General features: G+C 39.8%; 2 protein-coding genes across 2 annotated transcripts; both read left to right on the forward strand.

The window, feature by feature from the left end:
• The first annotated feature begins 1,294 nt into the window (after nt 1-1,294).
• angptl6 (angiopoietin-like 6) lies at nt 1,295-5,043 on the forward strand. The gene is made up of 7 exons (XM_053337725.1): nt 1,295-1,605; nt 2,133-2,629; nt 2,747-2,884; nt 2,992-3,184; nt 4,007-4,200; nt 4,338-4,608; nt 4,703-5,043. The coding sequence occupies exons 2-7, from the start codon at nt 2,159-2,161 to the stop codon at nt 4,885-4,887; spliced, it is 1,452 nt and encodes a 483-aa protein (XP_053193700.1). The 5' UTR covers nt 1,295-1,605; nt 2,133-2,158; the 3' UTR covers nt 4,888-5,043.
• Nucleotides 5,044-13,138: 8,095 nt separating this feature from the next.
• icam5 (intercellular adhesion molecule 5) lies at nt 13,139-16,112 on the forward strand. The gene is made up of 7 exons (XM_053337724.1): nt 13,139-13,456; nt 13,547-13,783; nt 13,923-14,150; nt 14,380-14,616; nt 14,756-14,983; nt 15,117-15,374; nt 15,523-16,112. Exons 1-7 carry the CDS (start codon nt 13,177-13,179, stop codon nt 15,753-15,755), a joined length of 1,701 nt encoding a protein of 566 aa, XP_053193699.1. The 5' UTR covers nt 13,139-13,176; the 3' UTR covers nt 15,756-16,112.
• Nucleotides 16,113-16,310: the final 198 nt, after the last annotated feature.

The following is a 16,310-nucleotide window of genomic DNA, read 5'->3' on the forward strand; positions in this document are numbered from 1 at the left end:
ACCTAAATTCTGAATTTTCAAGTCTGTATTTTATTAGAAAACTATTCTCAATTGTACATTTCTATTTCTACAGGTTTTGAATCCACACTTATAATGACAAACTCAGTGTTAGTCAGAGTGAGAGGGCGTTGCCTGAATAAACTTGGCAACAGAGAGCTAGAAACAGGAACAAAAATTAAAATCGGTTTCATTTTGTCAAACCAGAAAAAATGACATAATTTAAATTGTGAATATTTAAAAGTCACAAAAATTGAACACTGTGAAGCAGGGCCTGACTGATACCTGAGTTTTTGAGCTGACATGAGCACATATTGGACAACATATACAATGATACCGATATCTGGTAGGCCAATGTCAGCTGACCAATATCAGTTAGACTCGTCAACTCATCATAGCTCTGTAGTTCTGTCATTATAGATATTAGATATTTGATAGGATAACCACTGCAATACTAAAGAGACTGAATCTGACCCCAGTGCAGTGTCGAAATGGTATTACTCCTGAGGTGCCTTGTCTGTTTTTGACCTGAGTGATTGTGTAATGAAAGGAAAAGGGTGTTGCTGACAGTTCTCATGCTCTGCAGATCTAACCACTTCTGGCCACAGAGTACATTCTAACATGCATACTAATCAGCTGTAATAGCATGTGGGTTTTTTCTTTTCTTTTTTGCCGTCTGAATGTACAATCTGACTCCACCTCATATCCTTTTGGGTGTGACCTCTAGAGTAATCAGAGGTTAATTCTTAGAATAGGCATTCCGCCACCCTCATCACATACCTCAAAAGTTGCAAGGACTTATGTGTGTCTTTGCGCATTATGACAACAAATGAAAGTTGAAACAGACCTGGAGAGATTATGCAGCTTCATCAGATCCTCAATGAGAGATCAAAATATGTCTAAACACACAAGTAATTTGACTTTCAGTGGCTCTCAGTGTGCTCAAATATAATGTACCAAAAGATCCACAAAGAGAAGACATACAGCTAAACATACAGTACATCACTTAGGCTGATATTGCTCCAGTTTGATGGAGAACTGATGCAGAAGATGCTTAATCATTTTGTCTATAAAATGCAAGTGATGAAACTGAAGATGTTTCGATAATGAGGTGAAAGTGTTTTTGCTACTGCATAAACACACCACACTAGTTGTCCATGGAATAGAGTCTGTGGGAGGACAACAGGCTGATGGGAGAGGGAGGAGACATCTCAGGATTCCTCCACTGAACATCCAGGCTGTACTGGGAGTGGGCGTCATTTGGATGGTTTGTAATTAGTTGTCTCCTTCTTCAGAGATCCTGGGACACAGCCTCTGGAGAAGAAGGCACAGACTAACTTCTAATAAAACTTAGGTGTCATTCTGTTTCCTCTTCAGATTTGTTTCTGACCCAGATTTCTCTGCCTTCATCTTTTGTTCAGAATTGATGGAGCACTGTGGACGACTCTTAATTTAGAATAAGTGGCTAATTTATGTAACTCTTCATGATCTGTGAACATGTAATTTTGAAAGTGCGTTAGTCTCAATTTTACACAGCTTTGCATCTTGGGACCGGAAGTTACACTGTGATCAGAACATAGACGTCCGAAACACTTTTCAGCTGCTACAGTAAGTTGTGAGCTCACAAGTTATGCCAGTGTAAAATTCTTTTAGGTAGACTGAAATGTACTGACTTAATTTGCTAGTTAGGTTATTAAAATACATCTTGTTTAGTAGAAATGTGCAAAATGCTGATTGTTTTATTCAGAAACAAGTATTGTTTGAAGTGTAGACATATTCCATTGTTACCAGTAATGTGTTTCAATGTGAAAGTGTGAGATGTCAATATTTGATTGGTGTGTTTATGGTGTTGACTGTGGTTGTGGTGTTGGTGGGATGTGGCCCTGACTCTTAAAGGATTCAGTTGACTGTGAGATGGAGGTGTGTTGATTCTGGCTGGTCTGTATTGACTGTTGTTCCTTCAGTGTTGACCTGTCAATAAATTCCAGCCAGGGGGAAATGTGTGTACTTACTTTGCAAGGAAACATGATGAACAGTCAAATGTCTCCTTGAATGCAAAATTGACATCTTTGTAAAAGTGTCTGACTTGATTTTAATGATTTAAATTCTAATTTTGTTCTCTCCTCCACCACCAGAGTATCTTCAGAAGAATAACAGATTCATGGAGAAGACACTGACAATAGGTTTGACTCTTTTCATAGCGCTCTGTCTGGACATACCAAAAGTTGGGGGGCGAAAGGAGGGAGCCCATGCTGAGAACGCTCAGAAACGTTCATCACGTTCTTCAGATACAAAAGCAGGCCGTTGCTCCTACACCTTTATTGTTCCACAGCAAAAACTGTCTGGGGCGCTGTGTTTGAACACACAGTCTGCCACAACCAACCACTCTGAGGTGGCAGTGCTGCGGGCAGAGCTCAAACGGCAGCAGGAACAGTTGGAGAAGCTGCAGAGTCAACTGGAGCAGGAAGGGTCCCTTGCCATGGAGGTAAGAGCCCTACGCAAGGAAAGTAACAGCATGAATTCTCGCCTTGCCCAGCTCTATGCTGAGCTGCTGCATGAAGTCATACACAAGAAAGACCAGGCTTTGGAGCAGCGAAGGGTGGAGAACCTCCTCCTAAATGCTACAACACAGGTAGGCCTCAGTCTATGTTGATGTCTGAATTATGTCAAAGCAAAACTGATTCTTATCTTAATTGTCATTTTATGTTAAAAATAACCCTTTGTTTGCTGTGGTGGTGGAACATCTCAGGCACTACAGGTGTCCAGTAATTACAGGGAGCTAGAGAAGAAATATGGAGTCCTCACCTCCATGATGAGCTCTCAGAACCAGTTTATTACACGTTTGGAGAAGCAGTGCCAGTGCAGGGACCCCACCCTGTCCTCTCTGGTAGGAAATGAACTGTGGTCTGCATGATACTCATGGGTTGTTTACAGGAACGAAGAAAGCAAGCTGTGTTTTGTTTTGCTTTGTGTTGTTTTTTGTGGTGTGAACAGGTAGCGACTAAACCACCAAAAAGTCATAATGACAGCTCTGAAGCCAACGAAATGACTAATGATGTTCAAAGGGACCAAAGTGCTGCTCCACCACAGAAGGAAACAACTGTGGGAGCTCATTCCCTCCCTGCTACTACAGCCAGCACTCCTACTGACCCTCCTTTCATTAGTTTGCCTGTCACAAAGACTCCAGGTACATCAATGTAAAGTATGTCTTATAGTAGAAATACTTGATTAGACTGAAACCTGTGTGTATAAGGGCATCAATCTTCTGTCTGAGTTATTTAACTGCTTAGATAAGCAGCAGATGCTGATGGAGTCAGTGACCTACTGGTAGAAGGCCTATCTCTCTGAGAATGCCTAAACAATGTCAAACATCTTGAAGCTGTCAGAACAGAGAGGACTTCATAATTAAGGCACACATGTAAACACATATATGAACACTACTTCTGCATCCTTGCAAAACTAGAATGTTTGAAATTTCAAACTAGTGGATTTGGGCAGTCCTTCCAAAAAGTCAGCAGCACTGAGATGACTCATACCCTTGCTGAAATACGCTGTTTTGAAACAGGGTTTTCTCACAGAATTTCATCTATTTCCGAGATGCACAGAGAAGGGGAAAAAGTCAAAAAGATGTCAAAACTGCAGCAACACTTTTACTATAAAGAACAACTTTATTGCTGGAGTTTGACCTCGAAAAAGGCTGCATTACTACATATTGTCTGATATATAGTATGAGCTTTGATAGTGACTACACATACTTGTCTAGGATGATCATTAGGCATTAACGTTTGGTGTGGGAGAACTTCCTCTATGTATACATTTTCTCTGTGCAAATTCCTCTGTTCAACATCTTATCACTGTGACACAAGGCACTAAACGTGTTGGAGGGAAAACAAATCTCCACATAAGACACACAAAGATAAGCTTGAGTTGCTGTGTGTCTGTGATCTTTCTGGTGTTAAAGTAAACAACATTCCAACACTTTGTTACATCTACTTTTCTCCCAACCCAGGACCATGGCACGACTGCCAGCATGTGCTGGAATCAGGAGAGACCACCAGTGGGATCTACCTGCTGCGCCCACAGAGTGCCAACCGTCTCCTGCAAGCCTGGTGTGAGCAGACTCAGGCTCAGGGAGGGTGGACAGTCATCCAGAGGAGACAGGATGGGTCAGTCAACTTCTTCAGGACTTGGGAGCAGTATAAGGTAATTTTATGCAACTTTAACATTTGCAGAACACACTGGAGATTATTATTCTTTTGGCATTAAAAGCTAGAATTAAAATAATGCAAACAACATGAATACTTTGCCTCAGATTAAACTGGTGTGTTGGTGAATTGCAGCAAGGCTTTGGGAACCTAGATGGAGAGTATTGGCTCGGCCTGGAACATCTCTATTGGCTGACTAAACAAGCCCAGTATAAGCTACGAGTGGCTCTTGAGGACTGGCAGGGCCGCCAGGTGTTTGCTGAGTATGACAGCTTCCAACTGGAACCAGAGAGTGACTGGTATCGACTGCGTTTAGGACAATACCATGGCAACGCAGGCGACTCCCTCTCATGGCACAACAACAAGGCCTTCACCACTCTGGATCGGGACAAGGACAGCTACACAGGTCTGCTCTCACCCTGGTGCTGTTTGCTAGTTCTCTGTTGGTATGTTTGTGTGTTTTTTCTGTCAATAAGCATGTCTTTCTGTTGTGTCATCAGGTAACTGTGCTCATTACCAGAAAGGTGGCTGGTGGTACCACATGTGTGCCCACTCCAATCTGAACGGGGTGTGGTATCGGGGTGGACACTATCGCAGCCGCTTCCAGGATGGGGTCTACTGGGCAGAGTTCCATGGGGGGTCCTACTCTCTCAAACGAGTTTCCATGATGATCAAACCCACATAACATAGTTGTATTATGGACATGTTAGATGGAAACACAATTATAAACTATTGTAGATCATTTTTAGACATATGTAGAGATCCCTAAAGATATTTTTTTGTGCTAATCCTGTACAGTGTTGAGCCAGTCTGTGTCTTTAATAAAATGTATTGGAGTTCAGCAACATTGTTTGTGAATCATTGGATGATGATTAACATGTACATGTAGTTGATATGTTTGTCTTGAAGTATATTGTTAAAGTTTCCCGTCAAAGCTGATGTTTTCCAATTTGCAATGTACTTTTCAGTAAGATTACAATAAGGACAATTTCCTCTTTGTATGATAACTGTGGCACAATGATTCATCTATGCTTCGCATGGTAACTGTTTGTGGTGTCATATCCGTTTCAGATTTCCTGTCACCAGGGCGTTTTTTTCCCTCCCTGTACTTCTTTTTTAACTTGCAACTGTGTAACTGACAGCAGCAGGTCATCAGCAGGACTAGTACCAACCCAGGATTAATGTAAACCGGGACCTGAAGATGGAGATGCTCTGAATCCATCTGTGTTTTCTGCCCATCTCCTTTCTTCCAGTTGGTGATCTAGCATGCATCCTCTTCTTCCCAGGATGTTGGGCATTCTCTTGCTAACGTTTTTACTGTGTGGTGAGTGATGATGATGCTTTACAATACCTCTGTGTGAGTCTGAAATGTTATACAGTAATTCATGCTGTGGCTAATTGTGAAATATATTTAAATACTGAGGTAAACAGAAAATGATGAAACTTAAAAATCTTAAACAATTAACTCGTCTCAGTGAAGTTCTGTTAGGAATAATCAGACCTTAAGGCAAGAAAGATGAGAATTCTCAGGTATGAAACTTTTGCCTCTTTTAATTCTCTAACAAAATTAAGTCAAACAGAAAACAGTGTGACTTCCTTAACCATAAAACTTTGAGGTTTAAAATGGGTGAGGTTAGTGTTGAAGTGTTTGTGGTAAAGCTTCCGATATACAGACTGCTAGATTATTATATAATATTGTATTAGAGGATCACATTTATTTATTGTGTTTAAAATTGGCATTTTCCAAAAACAGCGATGATGATGTTCACATGACTGTTTCCCAGATCAGTTATTTAAAGACCGTGTAAAGTGAAAATATATTTGTGTTCTGAGTTAGTCACATCACAGACAGATGTGTTATTAACCATCCTTCCAAATTTGAATGCTAGAAAAATTGTCTAAGTATGTAAAATTATCTTTTAAAATCATGAAAAATCAAGCACTTCTCTGTGCTGCCAAACGCTGGGGGCGTGTCTGCTGAAGGCGCTGGAAACACACCCACACGCGGAAGGGGGCTGTCTCCGTGTAACATAGCAACAGTAGCAATGGACGCTAGCGCTAACAACAGCATTGCAGTGACCCAGCCCTACATGTTTGAGCCATCAGAGCCAGACACTGACTCGGAGTCAGACAATGCACAATCTCATGCCTCACAGTCTGCAACAGAACGGTAATGTATTTCTCCTATTTATGCAAGTTAGCAATATGTATTACTGACTATGGGATACTGACGCCGAGCTAGCAACCGAGTTAGCTGCCGAGGTACGCTCCCATTGACTAGCTAAAAACGTTAGGGTTTCATGTAATGAAGAATTGTGATTGTTTTGTCTGTTCACAGATTAAACAACACTTGATTTTTATTACTGTTTCGTTAATTTAATTACTCCTTTTGTTTATACCTAATAAAGGTAGTATTTCTTTCTAAGAGTGTAGTGGGTGGTAAACCCAAGTAAATTCAGTTTGTCCAGCTTTGAAAGGAGGCAGTTTACTCGTTTTTTCAGATCACACTATTCAACAAATGTGGGGAAACACATTAGGTAACTAATTAGACTACAAAAAAGTAAAATATAACACTAGCCAGTTTCACTTAGTCAGTTACTTACCTGTCTTCTGATTAATTTGTGGATTGCTGAATGTCATCATTACAACACACAGGCTGAATAAGACAATATGCTTCAACTGATTAGGTCATTTTGCTGAACCAGGCTTCATACTGAACTGACAACTGAAATGGTTAACATTTGTCACACTGTGATTAAAAATGTACTTGTGCAGGTGCACATGTGGAGAATGCAGAACAATGCCCACAGAGGTTGAACATGTCTGCTGCAAGGAGCTGAATGCTGTATGTAAATGCAAACTGTTTTTCACAATAATAATTCAGATAATGAATACATAAGCAGCAGCATACTAGATGTGTAGCACTAAAACACCTATTACACATATTCCTATAGGTTCAGAGTAGATGTGGAGAGCTGCCTGAAGAGCCACGCTGCATGACTCTTCATCCAGGCTTGGAGCCAGTCTGCCTGAACCCCTACTCCCTGCAGAATGCCCTAAACATTTATCAGGCAGACCATGGACCAATGGCGGCAAAGGAAAGATCTGGGTAACGTAGACAATATAATAATTGTTTTACTGATTTCAGATATTTATAAATTACACTTGTGTTGATCAAATGACATGCCTTTCAAAGAGAGGTAAGGTTTAGTACCCGGGAATAAACTTACATCATTTATACAATCATATTATAGTTGACTAATGTATACAGTGTATTTCATTTACACGCAAAGCACATGAGTGATGCTTGACTGTATCCATTTTAATCCTTCATCTTCCTGAGCTATATATAAACTCTCATGTTGGACAGATTGCAAACAATAAATACTGGTTCATTCTTTAGCTGTTATATTATTATTATTATTATTATTGTTGTTATTATTATTATTATTATTATTATTATTATTATTTCTGAAAATGTAGCTGTGTGGTCGTGGAAATTCCTTGGAAACTGCTGTCCATTTTCTTGTCCATCCATTTAGCCAATATGATGAGGTAGACTGCAGGTTGATGAATCAAACTCATCTTCTGAGGTCCCAATCTGTAAGACATGACAAAAAATGTGGAGGGAAAGGCTTTTTGTTTATTACATCAAATCAAACAAATAAGTTCAGTTTGGTTTCAGATAGGTTCTTCTAAAAGACAACACATGTCAATAATGTTTTGTGAAAGACAGCTCCAGTGTCAAATTTGATTACACAGAGGACAACATACCAAAAGTAAACGTACATAAAAATATAAATCAAAGTATTTTTCTACATTTTTTATTACAGGCGTGCTCGCTACCTGGCCTACAGGAGTTTTGTGTCCTGGTGCTGGGGATACCTGGGAAAGGACAACCGGGTTATCATCCCCTCCTGTGTTGTCCTCCGCATTCATCAGGAGTACCCTGATGAAGATGGGGAATACACAGGTTTTAAACCTCCCCTTTAGATTGATTTATTATTTATAGTTTATTGCTTGCTTATATTGTTATTTGTTTATAAAATGTGTCCAATGTAAAATAAATGTATTATTGAGTAATGATATATTTGTGTGTGTCACAACTTACTTCTTTTACAATGGAGGCTGGTGGAGCTCTGGTCCTGAGATTGGCTGAGGCAGGAGTAGGCTTGGGCGGTATAAAGGTGTTGCAGTATACCAAGGTGCTTTCTGAGTGCTTCATACTGTTATAGTGGTTTAATTTCAAATGTTTTAGTCACCACGGAAATTAGTCGCCAGAAATGTGTAATAAATACCATACACCAAGGTAAATGTCTGGAAGCTATGAAGGCTTGAAAAAAATATATATACACCGCCCAAGTCTAGGCACAAGGTAAGTCACAGGAACAGTGGCTGCCAGATATGCTGGAGGAAGACACTGAGACCTGTACATGGGAAAAGAAAACAGGAATAAGGAAAAGAGACATTAGGCTGTCATCATGACCACTGCATACATATACACACACACACACACACACACACACACACACACACACACACCTCGTGGGTACCTCGGAAGCCACTTTGACGCTCATTTTAGGTGTCCCTCGGTCCATGTTTTACATTACACACAAACGTAAAACCTCAGTCTACATATAATTCCTTGTCATAGCTATATTGGTGCACATAAAATATTACCTGTCGATTATCATTGTGTTGTCAGATGGATGACGCTCAGGGAATAAGGCCAAATTATGTCACGATTACATGCATGCTAACATTACACGGACATGACAGGGTGCATGATGTAAAATCACTTTCAGGATTTGCACATTCAGCAAAATGCATTTAATTGCCTACATGTACAGTATTATAACTTATAAGCACATAACGTTACTTACACTCTCTGACGGGCACATAATGTCGGTGGCGGTGATGATGGCACCTGCTGTCGGCGGGATGGGAGGATGTAAGCCGGTGAGGGAGACGGTCGGTGGCGGTGATATAGGCACCTGCTGTCGGCGGGATGGGAGGACGTAAGCCGGGGAGGGAGACGGTCGGTGGCGGGCACGTAATGCCAGTAGCACCTGCTGCCGGCGGGACGAGAGGACGTAAGCCGGGGAGGGAGACGGTCGGTGGCGGGCACGAAGCCGGGGAGGGGGACGGTCGGTGGCGGGCACGTAATGCCAGTAGCACCGGCGGGACGAGAGGACGTAAGCCGGGGAGGGAGGCGGTCGGTACGGCACCTCTAACCAGACACAACGGGCTGCTCAAAAATCCCGACTTCCAGTGAAGATGCACACACGAGGAGGAGTCATGACTAGTTAGCTAGCTGAGAGCGAGCTGGAAAACGACTGAGGCTAATGCGCTGAATGTATTTATACTGCAGCAGCAGCAGGGGCGGGTTTATGATAATTACCGCCGCGTTACGTAACGCGGCGGAGATTTCAGACCCGCCTACTAAATCCTGACACAGAAATCTGGAAACACAGTGTGTGAAGCCTAGCTCCACAATTCAAATCTAAATGGTTGAAATGCTTTTTACACCTTTTTTAGAAATACATTTATGACCTATTTAATGTGTTTAGAAGAAAATGTCTGATTTCACTTTACACGGTCTTTAACTCTTACTGCTGGATGTATTACAGCATAGTATGGGTTGCAATAGACCTTTTCGACATCAGATATTTTGACACGTCAAGGCAAGAAGAGCGCAGGTGCAATTTTATAAATGATTGATGGCTGAATCAAAATGTATTACTGTGGTGTAGTGCATGATGGTTAATCAGTAAGCTTTTTTTGACATGTGAATGAAACTGAGCTATTTTTAATGTTCAGCTACACCTGTGTTTGTCCTGCATGACAAGTCCGTTTGAAAAGTCTATTTAGCCTCACACTGTTCAACAGAAAAGTGATGTGCATTAGTGATCTGAGCCACTAGAATGTTAGAGTTTCTTTTTCTTTAACATTGTCTTTATTCTGCTTTAAACATTTATGTCAGATACGGGCGCGTATTGCATTCACTTGAAAAAATGAAAATGCTCTTTTTTTTGTTTTTCTGTTTTTTGAGTGATTTTGGAGAAGTGAGGCTTAATGTTTGAGTTGAGACATGACGAGATTCTGCTGTTATTGAGCACAGTGGATGACACTGTGATAAGTATGTTTACACTGAGAAGGATTTTAAAATGCATGGGGCTGTATACGAGGAGTCATTCATCCAGCTGTATACAAAGGGATGAGTGAGTGCGGCCCTCTGGGGGTAGGGTCATTCATTCATTGATCTGGCGTAGGATGAGCCACCACAGCCCACAAGCACTAACACACATGTTGAGGAACGCACAGGTTGTGGTGTGACTCCTTTAGGTTGCACAAAGACAGATCTCTCATTAGTTTCACTTTATAACACAATTAGATGTTCAGTTTTGACGTTTTTTTCTTTTTCTGGTGTGACAGAAATACGTTTCCATAGATTAGGAGTAGCAACAGTAGGTTAACATTACTTGCAGGTTAGAGTTTCTCACAGGACTTCAAATATCGTGCTAATTCAGAAAATACTCACAAAAACAGATAAATTATCTCATTAATTCTAAAATACAGAAAAGTTTACTCAGAAAAATGTTTTAACTTTTCAAAAGTGAATGCAATAAGCTTAAGCTTAAGTAAAATAAATAAATAAGAAAGCTATGTTGCAGTTTGGTTCAATGTATTTAAAAATTCTACATGTGGCTCATTTTCAGGAAATCCACAAATGGGGCCACATCTTTTCAAAGTCATTGGATTTTCTCAAACAAATGTTCAAATGTTATTTTTGTGAACGTTCTTTTAGCCATTGATTCAAAGGTGGCTTTAGGGCTGTTTTCCAGTGCACAGCAATTATATATTTGTTGTTAAAGGGGTGGGTGTGGGAGGTTTAGTGAACCGTCTGCTAATAAGAATGTCAGTCCAGAAGGTCGGAGTTCAATCACTGGCTCCTCCTAAGGGTAAGCAGCTGAAACATTGTGCTTTGGACAAAAGCACTATATAAATGAAGCAATTTACCAAGCTAACAAAAAAATATACCAAATATCTTTTTTTGGTCACAACTTACATTACACACAGTAGGAAATATACCAAGTAAACATAACTATGGGCACAAAGGAAGATTTATTTATTAATTATGAATGTCTCATTTTAAAGTCCAATAAAAACTTTTCTGTTTGTGTATCAATAGATGCAGACAGTCATTGTCCCACCGAGCTAAACCCTCTTTCTCTGGAGCCTCCTGAAATTATAGAAAAATATGGAGAGTCAGTCTATGTCAACTGCACCAGCAGAGAAGAAGTTCATGAGGGGATACAATGGACAGGTGACAGTGAGCCTGAGGAGGACGAATATTACATCCTCAAGACACTGTTAATGTCAGACTGGAATATGAAGGCCCAGTGCAAAATAAAGCTGAATGAAACTGTTTCATGCAGCAAAGACCTCCAAATCACTATTTACAGTAAGTATTTCAAATAACTATTATAGAATGAAAAAAAGAGCAAAAAGTATATAAAGTAACCCCATTATCTGTTTTTATAGAGAATCCAGAGAACGTTGAGTTGTTTCCTATAAGCCCCCCTGCAGAGGAAGGGACACAATATGGTCTGCAGTGTGATATCATCGATGTTGCCCCGGTTCAAAAGCTCACTGTGAGGTGGTACAAAGACAATAACATCATCAAGACAGACTCTTTCACCAACACAACCAAAACACCTGTAAGTGAGTCTTCTGTTCTGAATGTCAACATCAGCAGAGGAGACAATGGAGCTCAGTTTAGATGTGAGGCTCAACTGGACTTCGGGCCAAATGGACCACAAACTCCTGTTTCATCTAGCAACTTCAGTGTTCTTTCTGTGTCCTGTGAGTAAACATTATGTTGTTTCCAGACTGATATTTTACTGCCAAATTTTCATAATTACAGAACTTGCTTTACATTTGTATATTTCAATTTAGTTTAATCATAAAAAGGCTTACCATTGCCTTTTCAGATGCTCCTGAGTTCAAGAACATAAATGATACTTATGACATCTATGTGAAAGAGGGGGATAATGTCACCCTGAACTGTGAAGCAGACGGGAACCCACCTCTTCACTTTCATTGGACCAGTGATGGGGTTAATATCTTGGAAAACACCAACAATCACTATATTAATCAAGTGAACACCAGCGCAAATTACACCTGCACTGCTTCCAATCCTGTGGGTTACAAGACTAAGCAAATCCATGTTCATATGGTGAAAACTACCATGGCCACGCCCACCCCAATGCCATCAAATCAAAAAAGTATACATCCTTATGTCCTTTTCAGTTGTTTAAATATTATTTTTTCTTATTGTGCACCAGAATGAAGCTCTGACTATATATGCTTGCTTTTCAATGGTAGACTGCTCTATCCTAACAATGATGCCTGCTGAAATTGTGGTGAAATTTGGAGATCCAGTTTCAATCAACTGCAGCACAACAGCCATGGATTTTGAGATACTTGGCTGGGAGGCTACAAGTGGAGGCAACAGAACTGAAACGTCTTCTGTGACCTTGGAGGTTGACAAGCTAGAAATCTGGAACACTGAACCCAAGTGTTTTATTACAGTGAATGATTCACTCCAGTGTTTTATTAGAGCAAATATCACTGTTTATAGTGAGTAAACATACATCCTAACAATGTCTATTGCTTGCAGAAAATAAAAATCTCCCTTTACAGTATATTTGCAGTGCACTTCAGAAGTAAAGTAAATATGGAAGACATGGTGGTTTACAATAGCCTAGAATAGTTAATAACAGATAGTGTTTGGCATAATGCTGAAATGAAATGGGGTATAAAACATTAAGCCTGAAAATACTTGATATACTAATGTATTCATGTGGCTGCATTTTTAGAGGTATTGTTACATTTATTTTTCTTACCAATTACTTTCTTGTTTCCAGAGACTCCAGACAAAGTGTCAGTTTCTGCCTTGGATTATCGTCCGATGGTGGAGGGCACAAAGCACGAGCTGACATGTGAAATCATCAATGTAGCGCCTGTAAAATACCTCACTGTGAAGTGGTACCGAGACAGTGAAGTTGTGCACACAGAAACGTTTAATGACACCAGTTTGACCCCAGTGAATGCGTCCTCTACTTTGATCGTCACTCCTGAGAGTAATTACGATGGAACACATTACAAATGCGTAACTGAGCTGCACCTAGGACCAAATGGACCAGAGACCGTCTCCAAAGAATCTGCACCTTACACTGCTGATGTGCACTGTGAGTTTTCCACTTATCAATTTTGTACTTGCTGAACACATCCCAGACATTCTCCATTTTACATGAATCTAACCTTATGTTTAATTGCAGATAAGCCACATAACCTAAGTTGTCCACAGAATTTTGCTGGTGTGGAGCATCATATCAGTATGGATAAGGTGCCCTGTCACGCTGATGGAAACCCTCGACCCACTGTTCATTGGTACAATAAGGGAGTCCTGATTAATGGGTCTGAGCCTCTCACCAGGACTCAATCAGGAGAGTACACAGCTGTATTCAAAAATAGTATTGGCAACATCAGCACTATTGTTGATATCACAGTTGAATGTGAGTACATCAGACCTGCTTGATTGTATATTTCATTACTACTACACATGATTCCCAAATGTACTCTATCAAAGTGTTAAGTTTATATTTCCTTTTGCCATCATTTGTTCTAAATATAATTTTGATACAATATTCACAGATAGTCCTTCATTTACTTGTGACGATCACTATGATGTCAAAGAGAATGATAACCCCCAAACTACGTGTAAACCAGCGGGAATGCCCATGCCCAGTGTCACCTGGTTTAAAGATGGACAGAATGTGACTCTCCCGCCGCTCTGGACAAGTCTTTTTGGTGGAAAATATTTACTTAGAGCAACCAACAAGCATGGACACGCCGACCATACACTGCATCTCAATGTGTCCTGTAAGTTTCAATGTTTGGAATTACAACATTTTTTTTTGTCTACATATGTTGTTTTCTTGACAATGAATATAAGTGATATGTGATTATAAATACATTTCTTAGCGTAGTACATCTTGCAGCTCATGTAGTGGTCTCTAATCTCATCTGTTTCTTCACCCATTTTGTACTTACTGAACACATCCCAGACATTCATCATTTTACATTAATTTAAATTTATGTTTAATTGCAGATAAGCCACATAACCTAAGTTGTCCACAGAATTTTGCTGGTGTGGAGCATCATATCAGTATGGATAAGGTGCCCTGTCACGCTGATGGAAACCCTCGACCCACTGTTCATTGGTACAATAATGGAGTCCTGATCAATGGGTCTGAGCCTCTCACCAGGACTCAATCAGGAGAGTACACAGCTGTATTCAAAAATAGTATTGGCAACATCAGCACTATTGTTGATATCACAGTTGAATGTGAGTACATCAGACCTGCTTGATTGTATATTTCATTACTACTACACATGATTCCCAAATGTACTGTATCAAAGTGTTAAGTTTATATTTCCTTTTGCCATCATTTGTTCTAAATATAATTTTGATACAATATTCACAGATAGTCCTTCATTTACTTGTGATGATCACTATGATGTCAAAGAGAATGATAACCCCCAAACTACGTGTAAACCAGCGGGAATGCCCATGCCCAGTGTCACCTGGTTTAAAGATGGACAGAATGGGACTCTCCCGCCGCTCTGGACAAGTGATTTTGGTGGAAAATATTTACTTAGAGCAACCAACAAGCATGGACACGCCGACCATACACTGCATCTCAATGTGTCCTGTAAGTTTCAATGTTTGGAATTACAAAAAATGTTTTTGTCTACATATATTGTTTTCTTGACAATGAACATTTCTTAGCATAGTACATCTTGCAGCTCATGTAGTGGTCTCAAATCTCACCCTTCTCTTTACAGATGCACCTGTGTTTAATGAGGGAAATTACTCTATGGAGGTGACCCTGGGTGAAAATGTGACTTTTAACTTCAGTGCTAAGGGCAACCCTAACATAACAATTATGTGGAAGTTCAACCCTGAAAAGAATGTGAATGTGACCACTGGGGGGAGCAATACGGTCGTCAGCATCACAGGAGCCACGTCTACCAATGATGGTGTTTACTTGTGTACTGCCAGTAATACAATTGGGACGGTTACAAGATCTGTCATACTAAGAGGTATTATTATTATTATTATAAGTGACTCTATTCAGCACCTATGGAAATGTTAATGTTGCCATACACATGATTCAGTTAAGAAAAATCACTTGCAGCCAGAAGTGAGAAGTATCTTAACAAATGTTGTTTTATCTTGTTTTTCTTACAGTGAAGCTCCCTGGGTCACATTCCCGTTCATCACCTCTCTCCGTCTCTTGGTTATATATTTTTATTATTATATTGGGCATCGTGGCCGCCACCATCATCATCCTCTGCATCTGGAGAAAGCTTCAAAGTAAAAAGCGTGGACAATATACTTTTCTCCCTGACAAAGTAAATGAAAGATCAGAAATCCCCATGACTCCAGTGTCTAATGGGAAGACTAATGGCATAACGGTTTAGGATATTTATTACTTGTGGAATAAGTAAAATCAAATCAACTCTGGGGACTAAAATCATATTGAGGTATGAATTTTATCTTTCAGGGGACCGACCTGTAAATATTGCTTAATTTTCATTTTTATGCATTCTTTTTAGTTTGTTAACCATTAGAAGTTTCCTGATTATTATAATGCTCGATTATTATTATTATGTTTATTATGTGTTGTAGCTGTGTAAACTTTTTTTTTTTTTTTTTTTTTTTTTAACTCTTAACAACATTACACAATAGCTTCAGTGTTAATGTATCGTGTTTTATTTGGATGTATATAAGAAATGTACATAAATCATTTCAGATCGTCAATAAAAAAAGAAAAATCAGTAAAGTCTCCAGCTATAAATTATGACTCATTCATTACCTGAATATGTGAACTGCAGCTCAATGCCTTGCACAAGGACACTTCAGAAGGGTAATATTATAAACCACACATGGTCTGAGAGAGTTTAAACGAAATCTATCATTTGAGGCAACACAAACTGCCAGGATAGCACAGTCCAGTGGCCATGTGTCGTGTTTGG

The sequence above is a fragment of the Scomber japonicus genome, chromosome 18 (assembly GCF_027409825.1).
Source record: "Scomber japonicus isolate fScoJap1 chromosome 18, fScoJap1.pri, whole genome shotgun sequence".
Lineage (NCBI taxonomy): Eukaryota > Metazoa > Chordata > Actinopteri > Scombriformes > Scombridae > Scomber > Scomber japonicus.

Coding starts and splice junctions, on each gene's coding strand:
- icam5 (XM_053337724.1), top strand. CDS start 13,177: ATGGTGGAGGGCACAAAGCACGAGCTGACATGTGAAATCATCAATGTA. Junction 13,784..13,922: donor TGTTGATATCACAGTTGAAT/GTGAGTACATCA, acceptor CAATATTCACAG/ATAGTCCTTCATTTACTTGT. Junction 15,375..15,522: donor AAGATCTGTCATACTAAGAG/GTATTATTATTA, acceptor TTTTTCTTACAG/TGAAGCTCCCTGGGTCACAT.
- angptl6 (XM_053337725.1), top strand. CDS start 2,159: ATGGAGAAGACACTGACAATAGGTTTGACTCTTTTCATAGCGCTCTGT. Junction 2,630..2,746: donor TCCTAAATGCTACAACACAG/GTAGGCCTCAGT, acceptor GGAACATCTCAG/GCACTACAGGTGTCCAGTAA. Junction 4,609..4,702: donor GGACAAGGACAGCTACACAG/GTCTGCTCTCAC, acceptor TTGTGTCATCAG/GTAACTGTGCTCATTACCAG.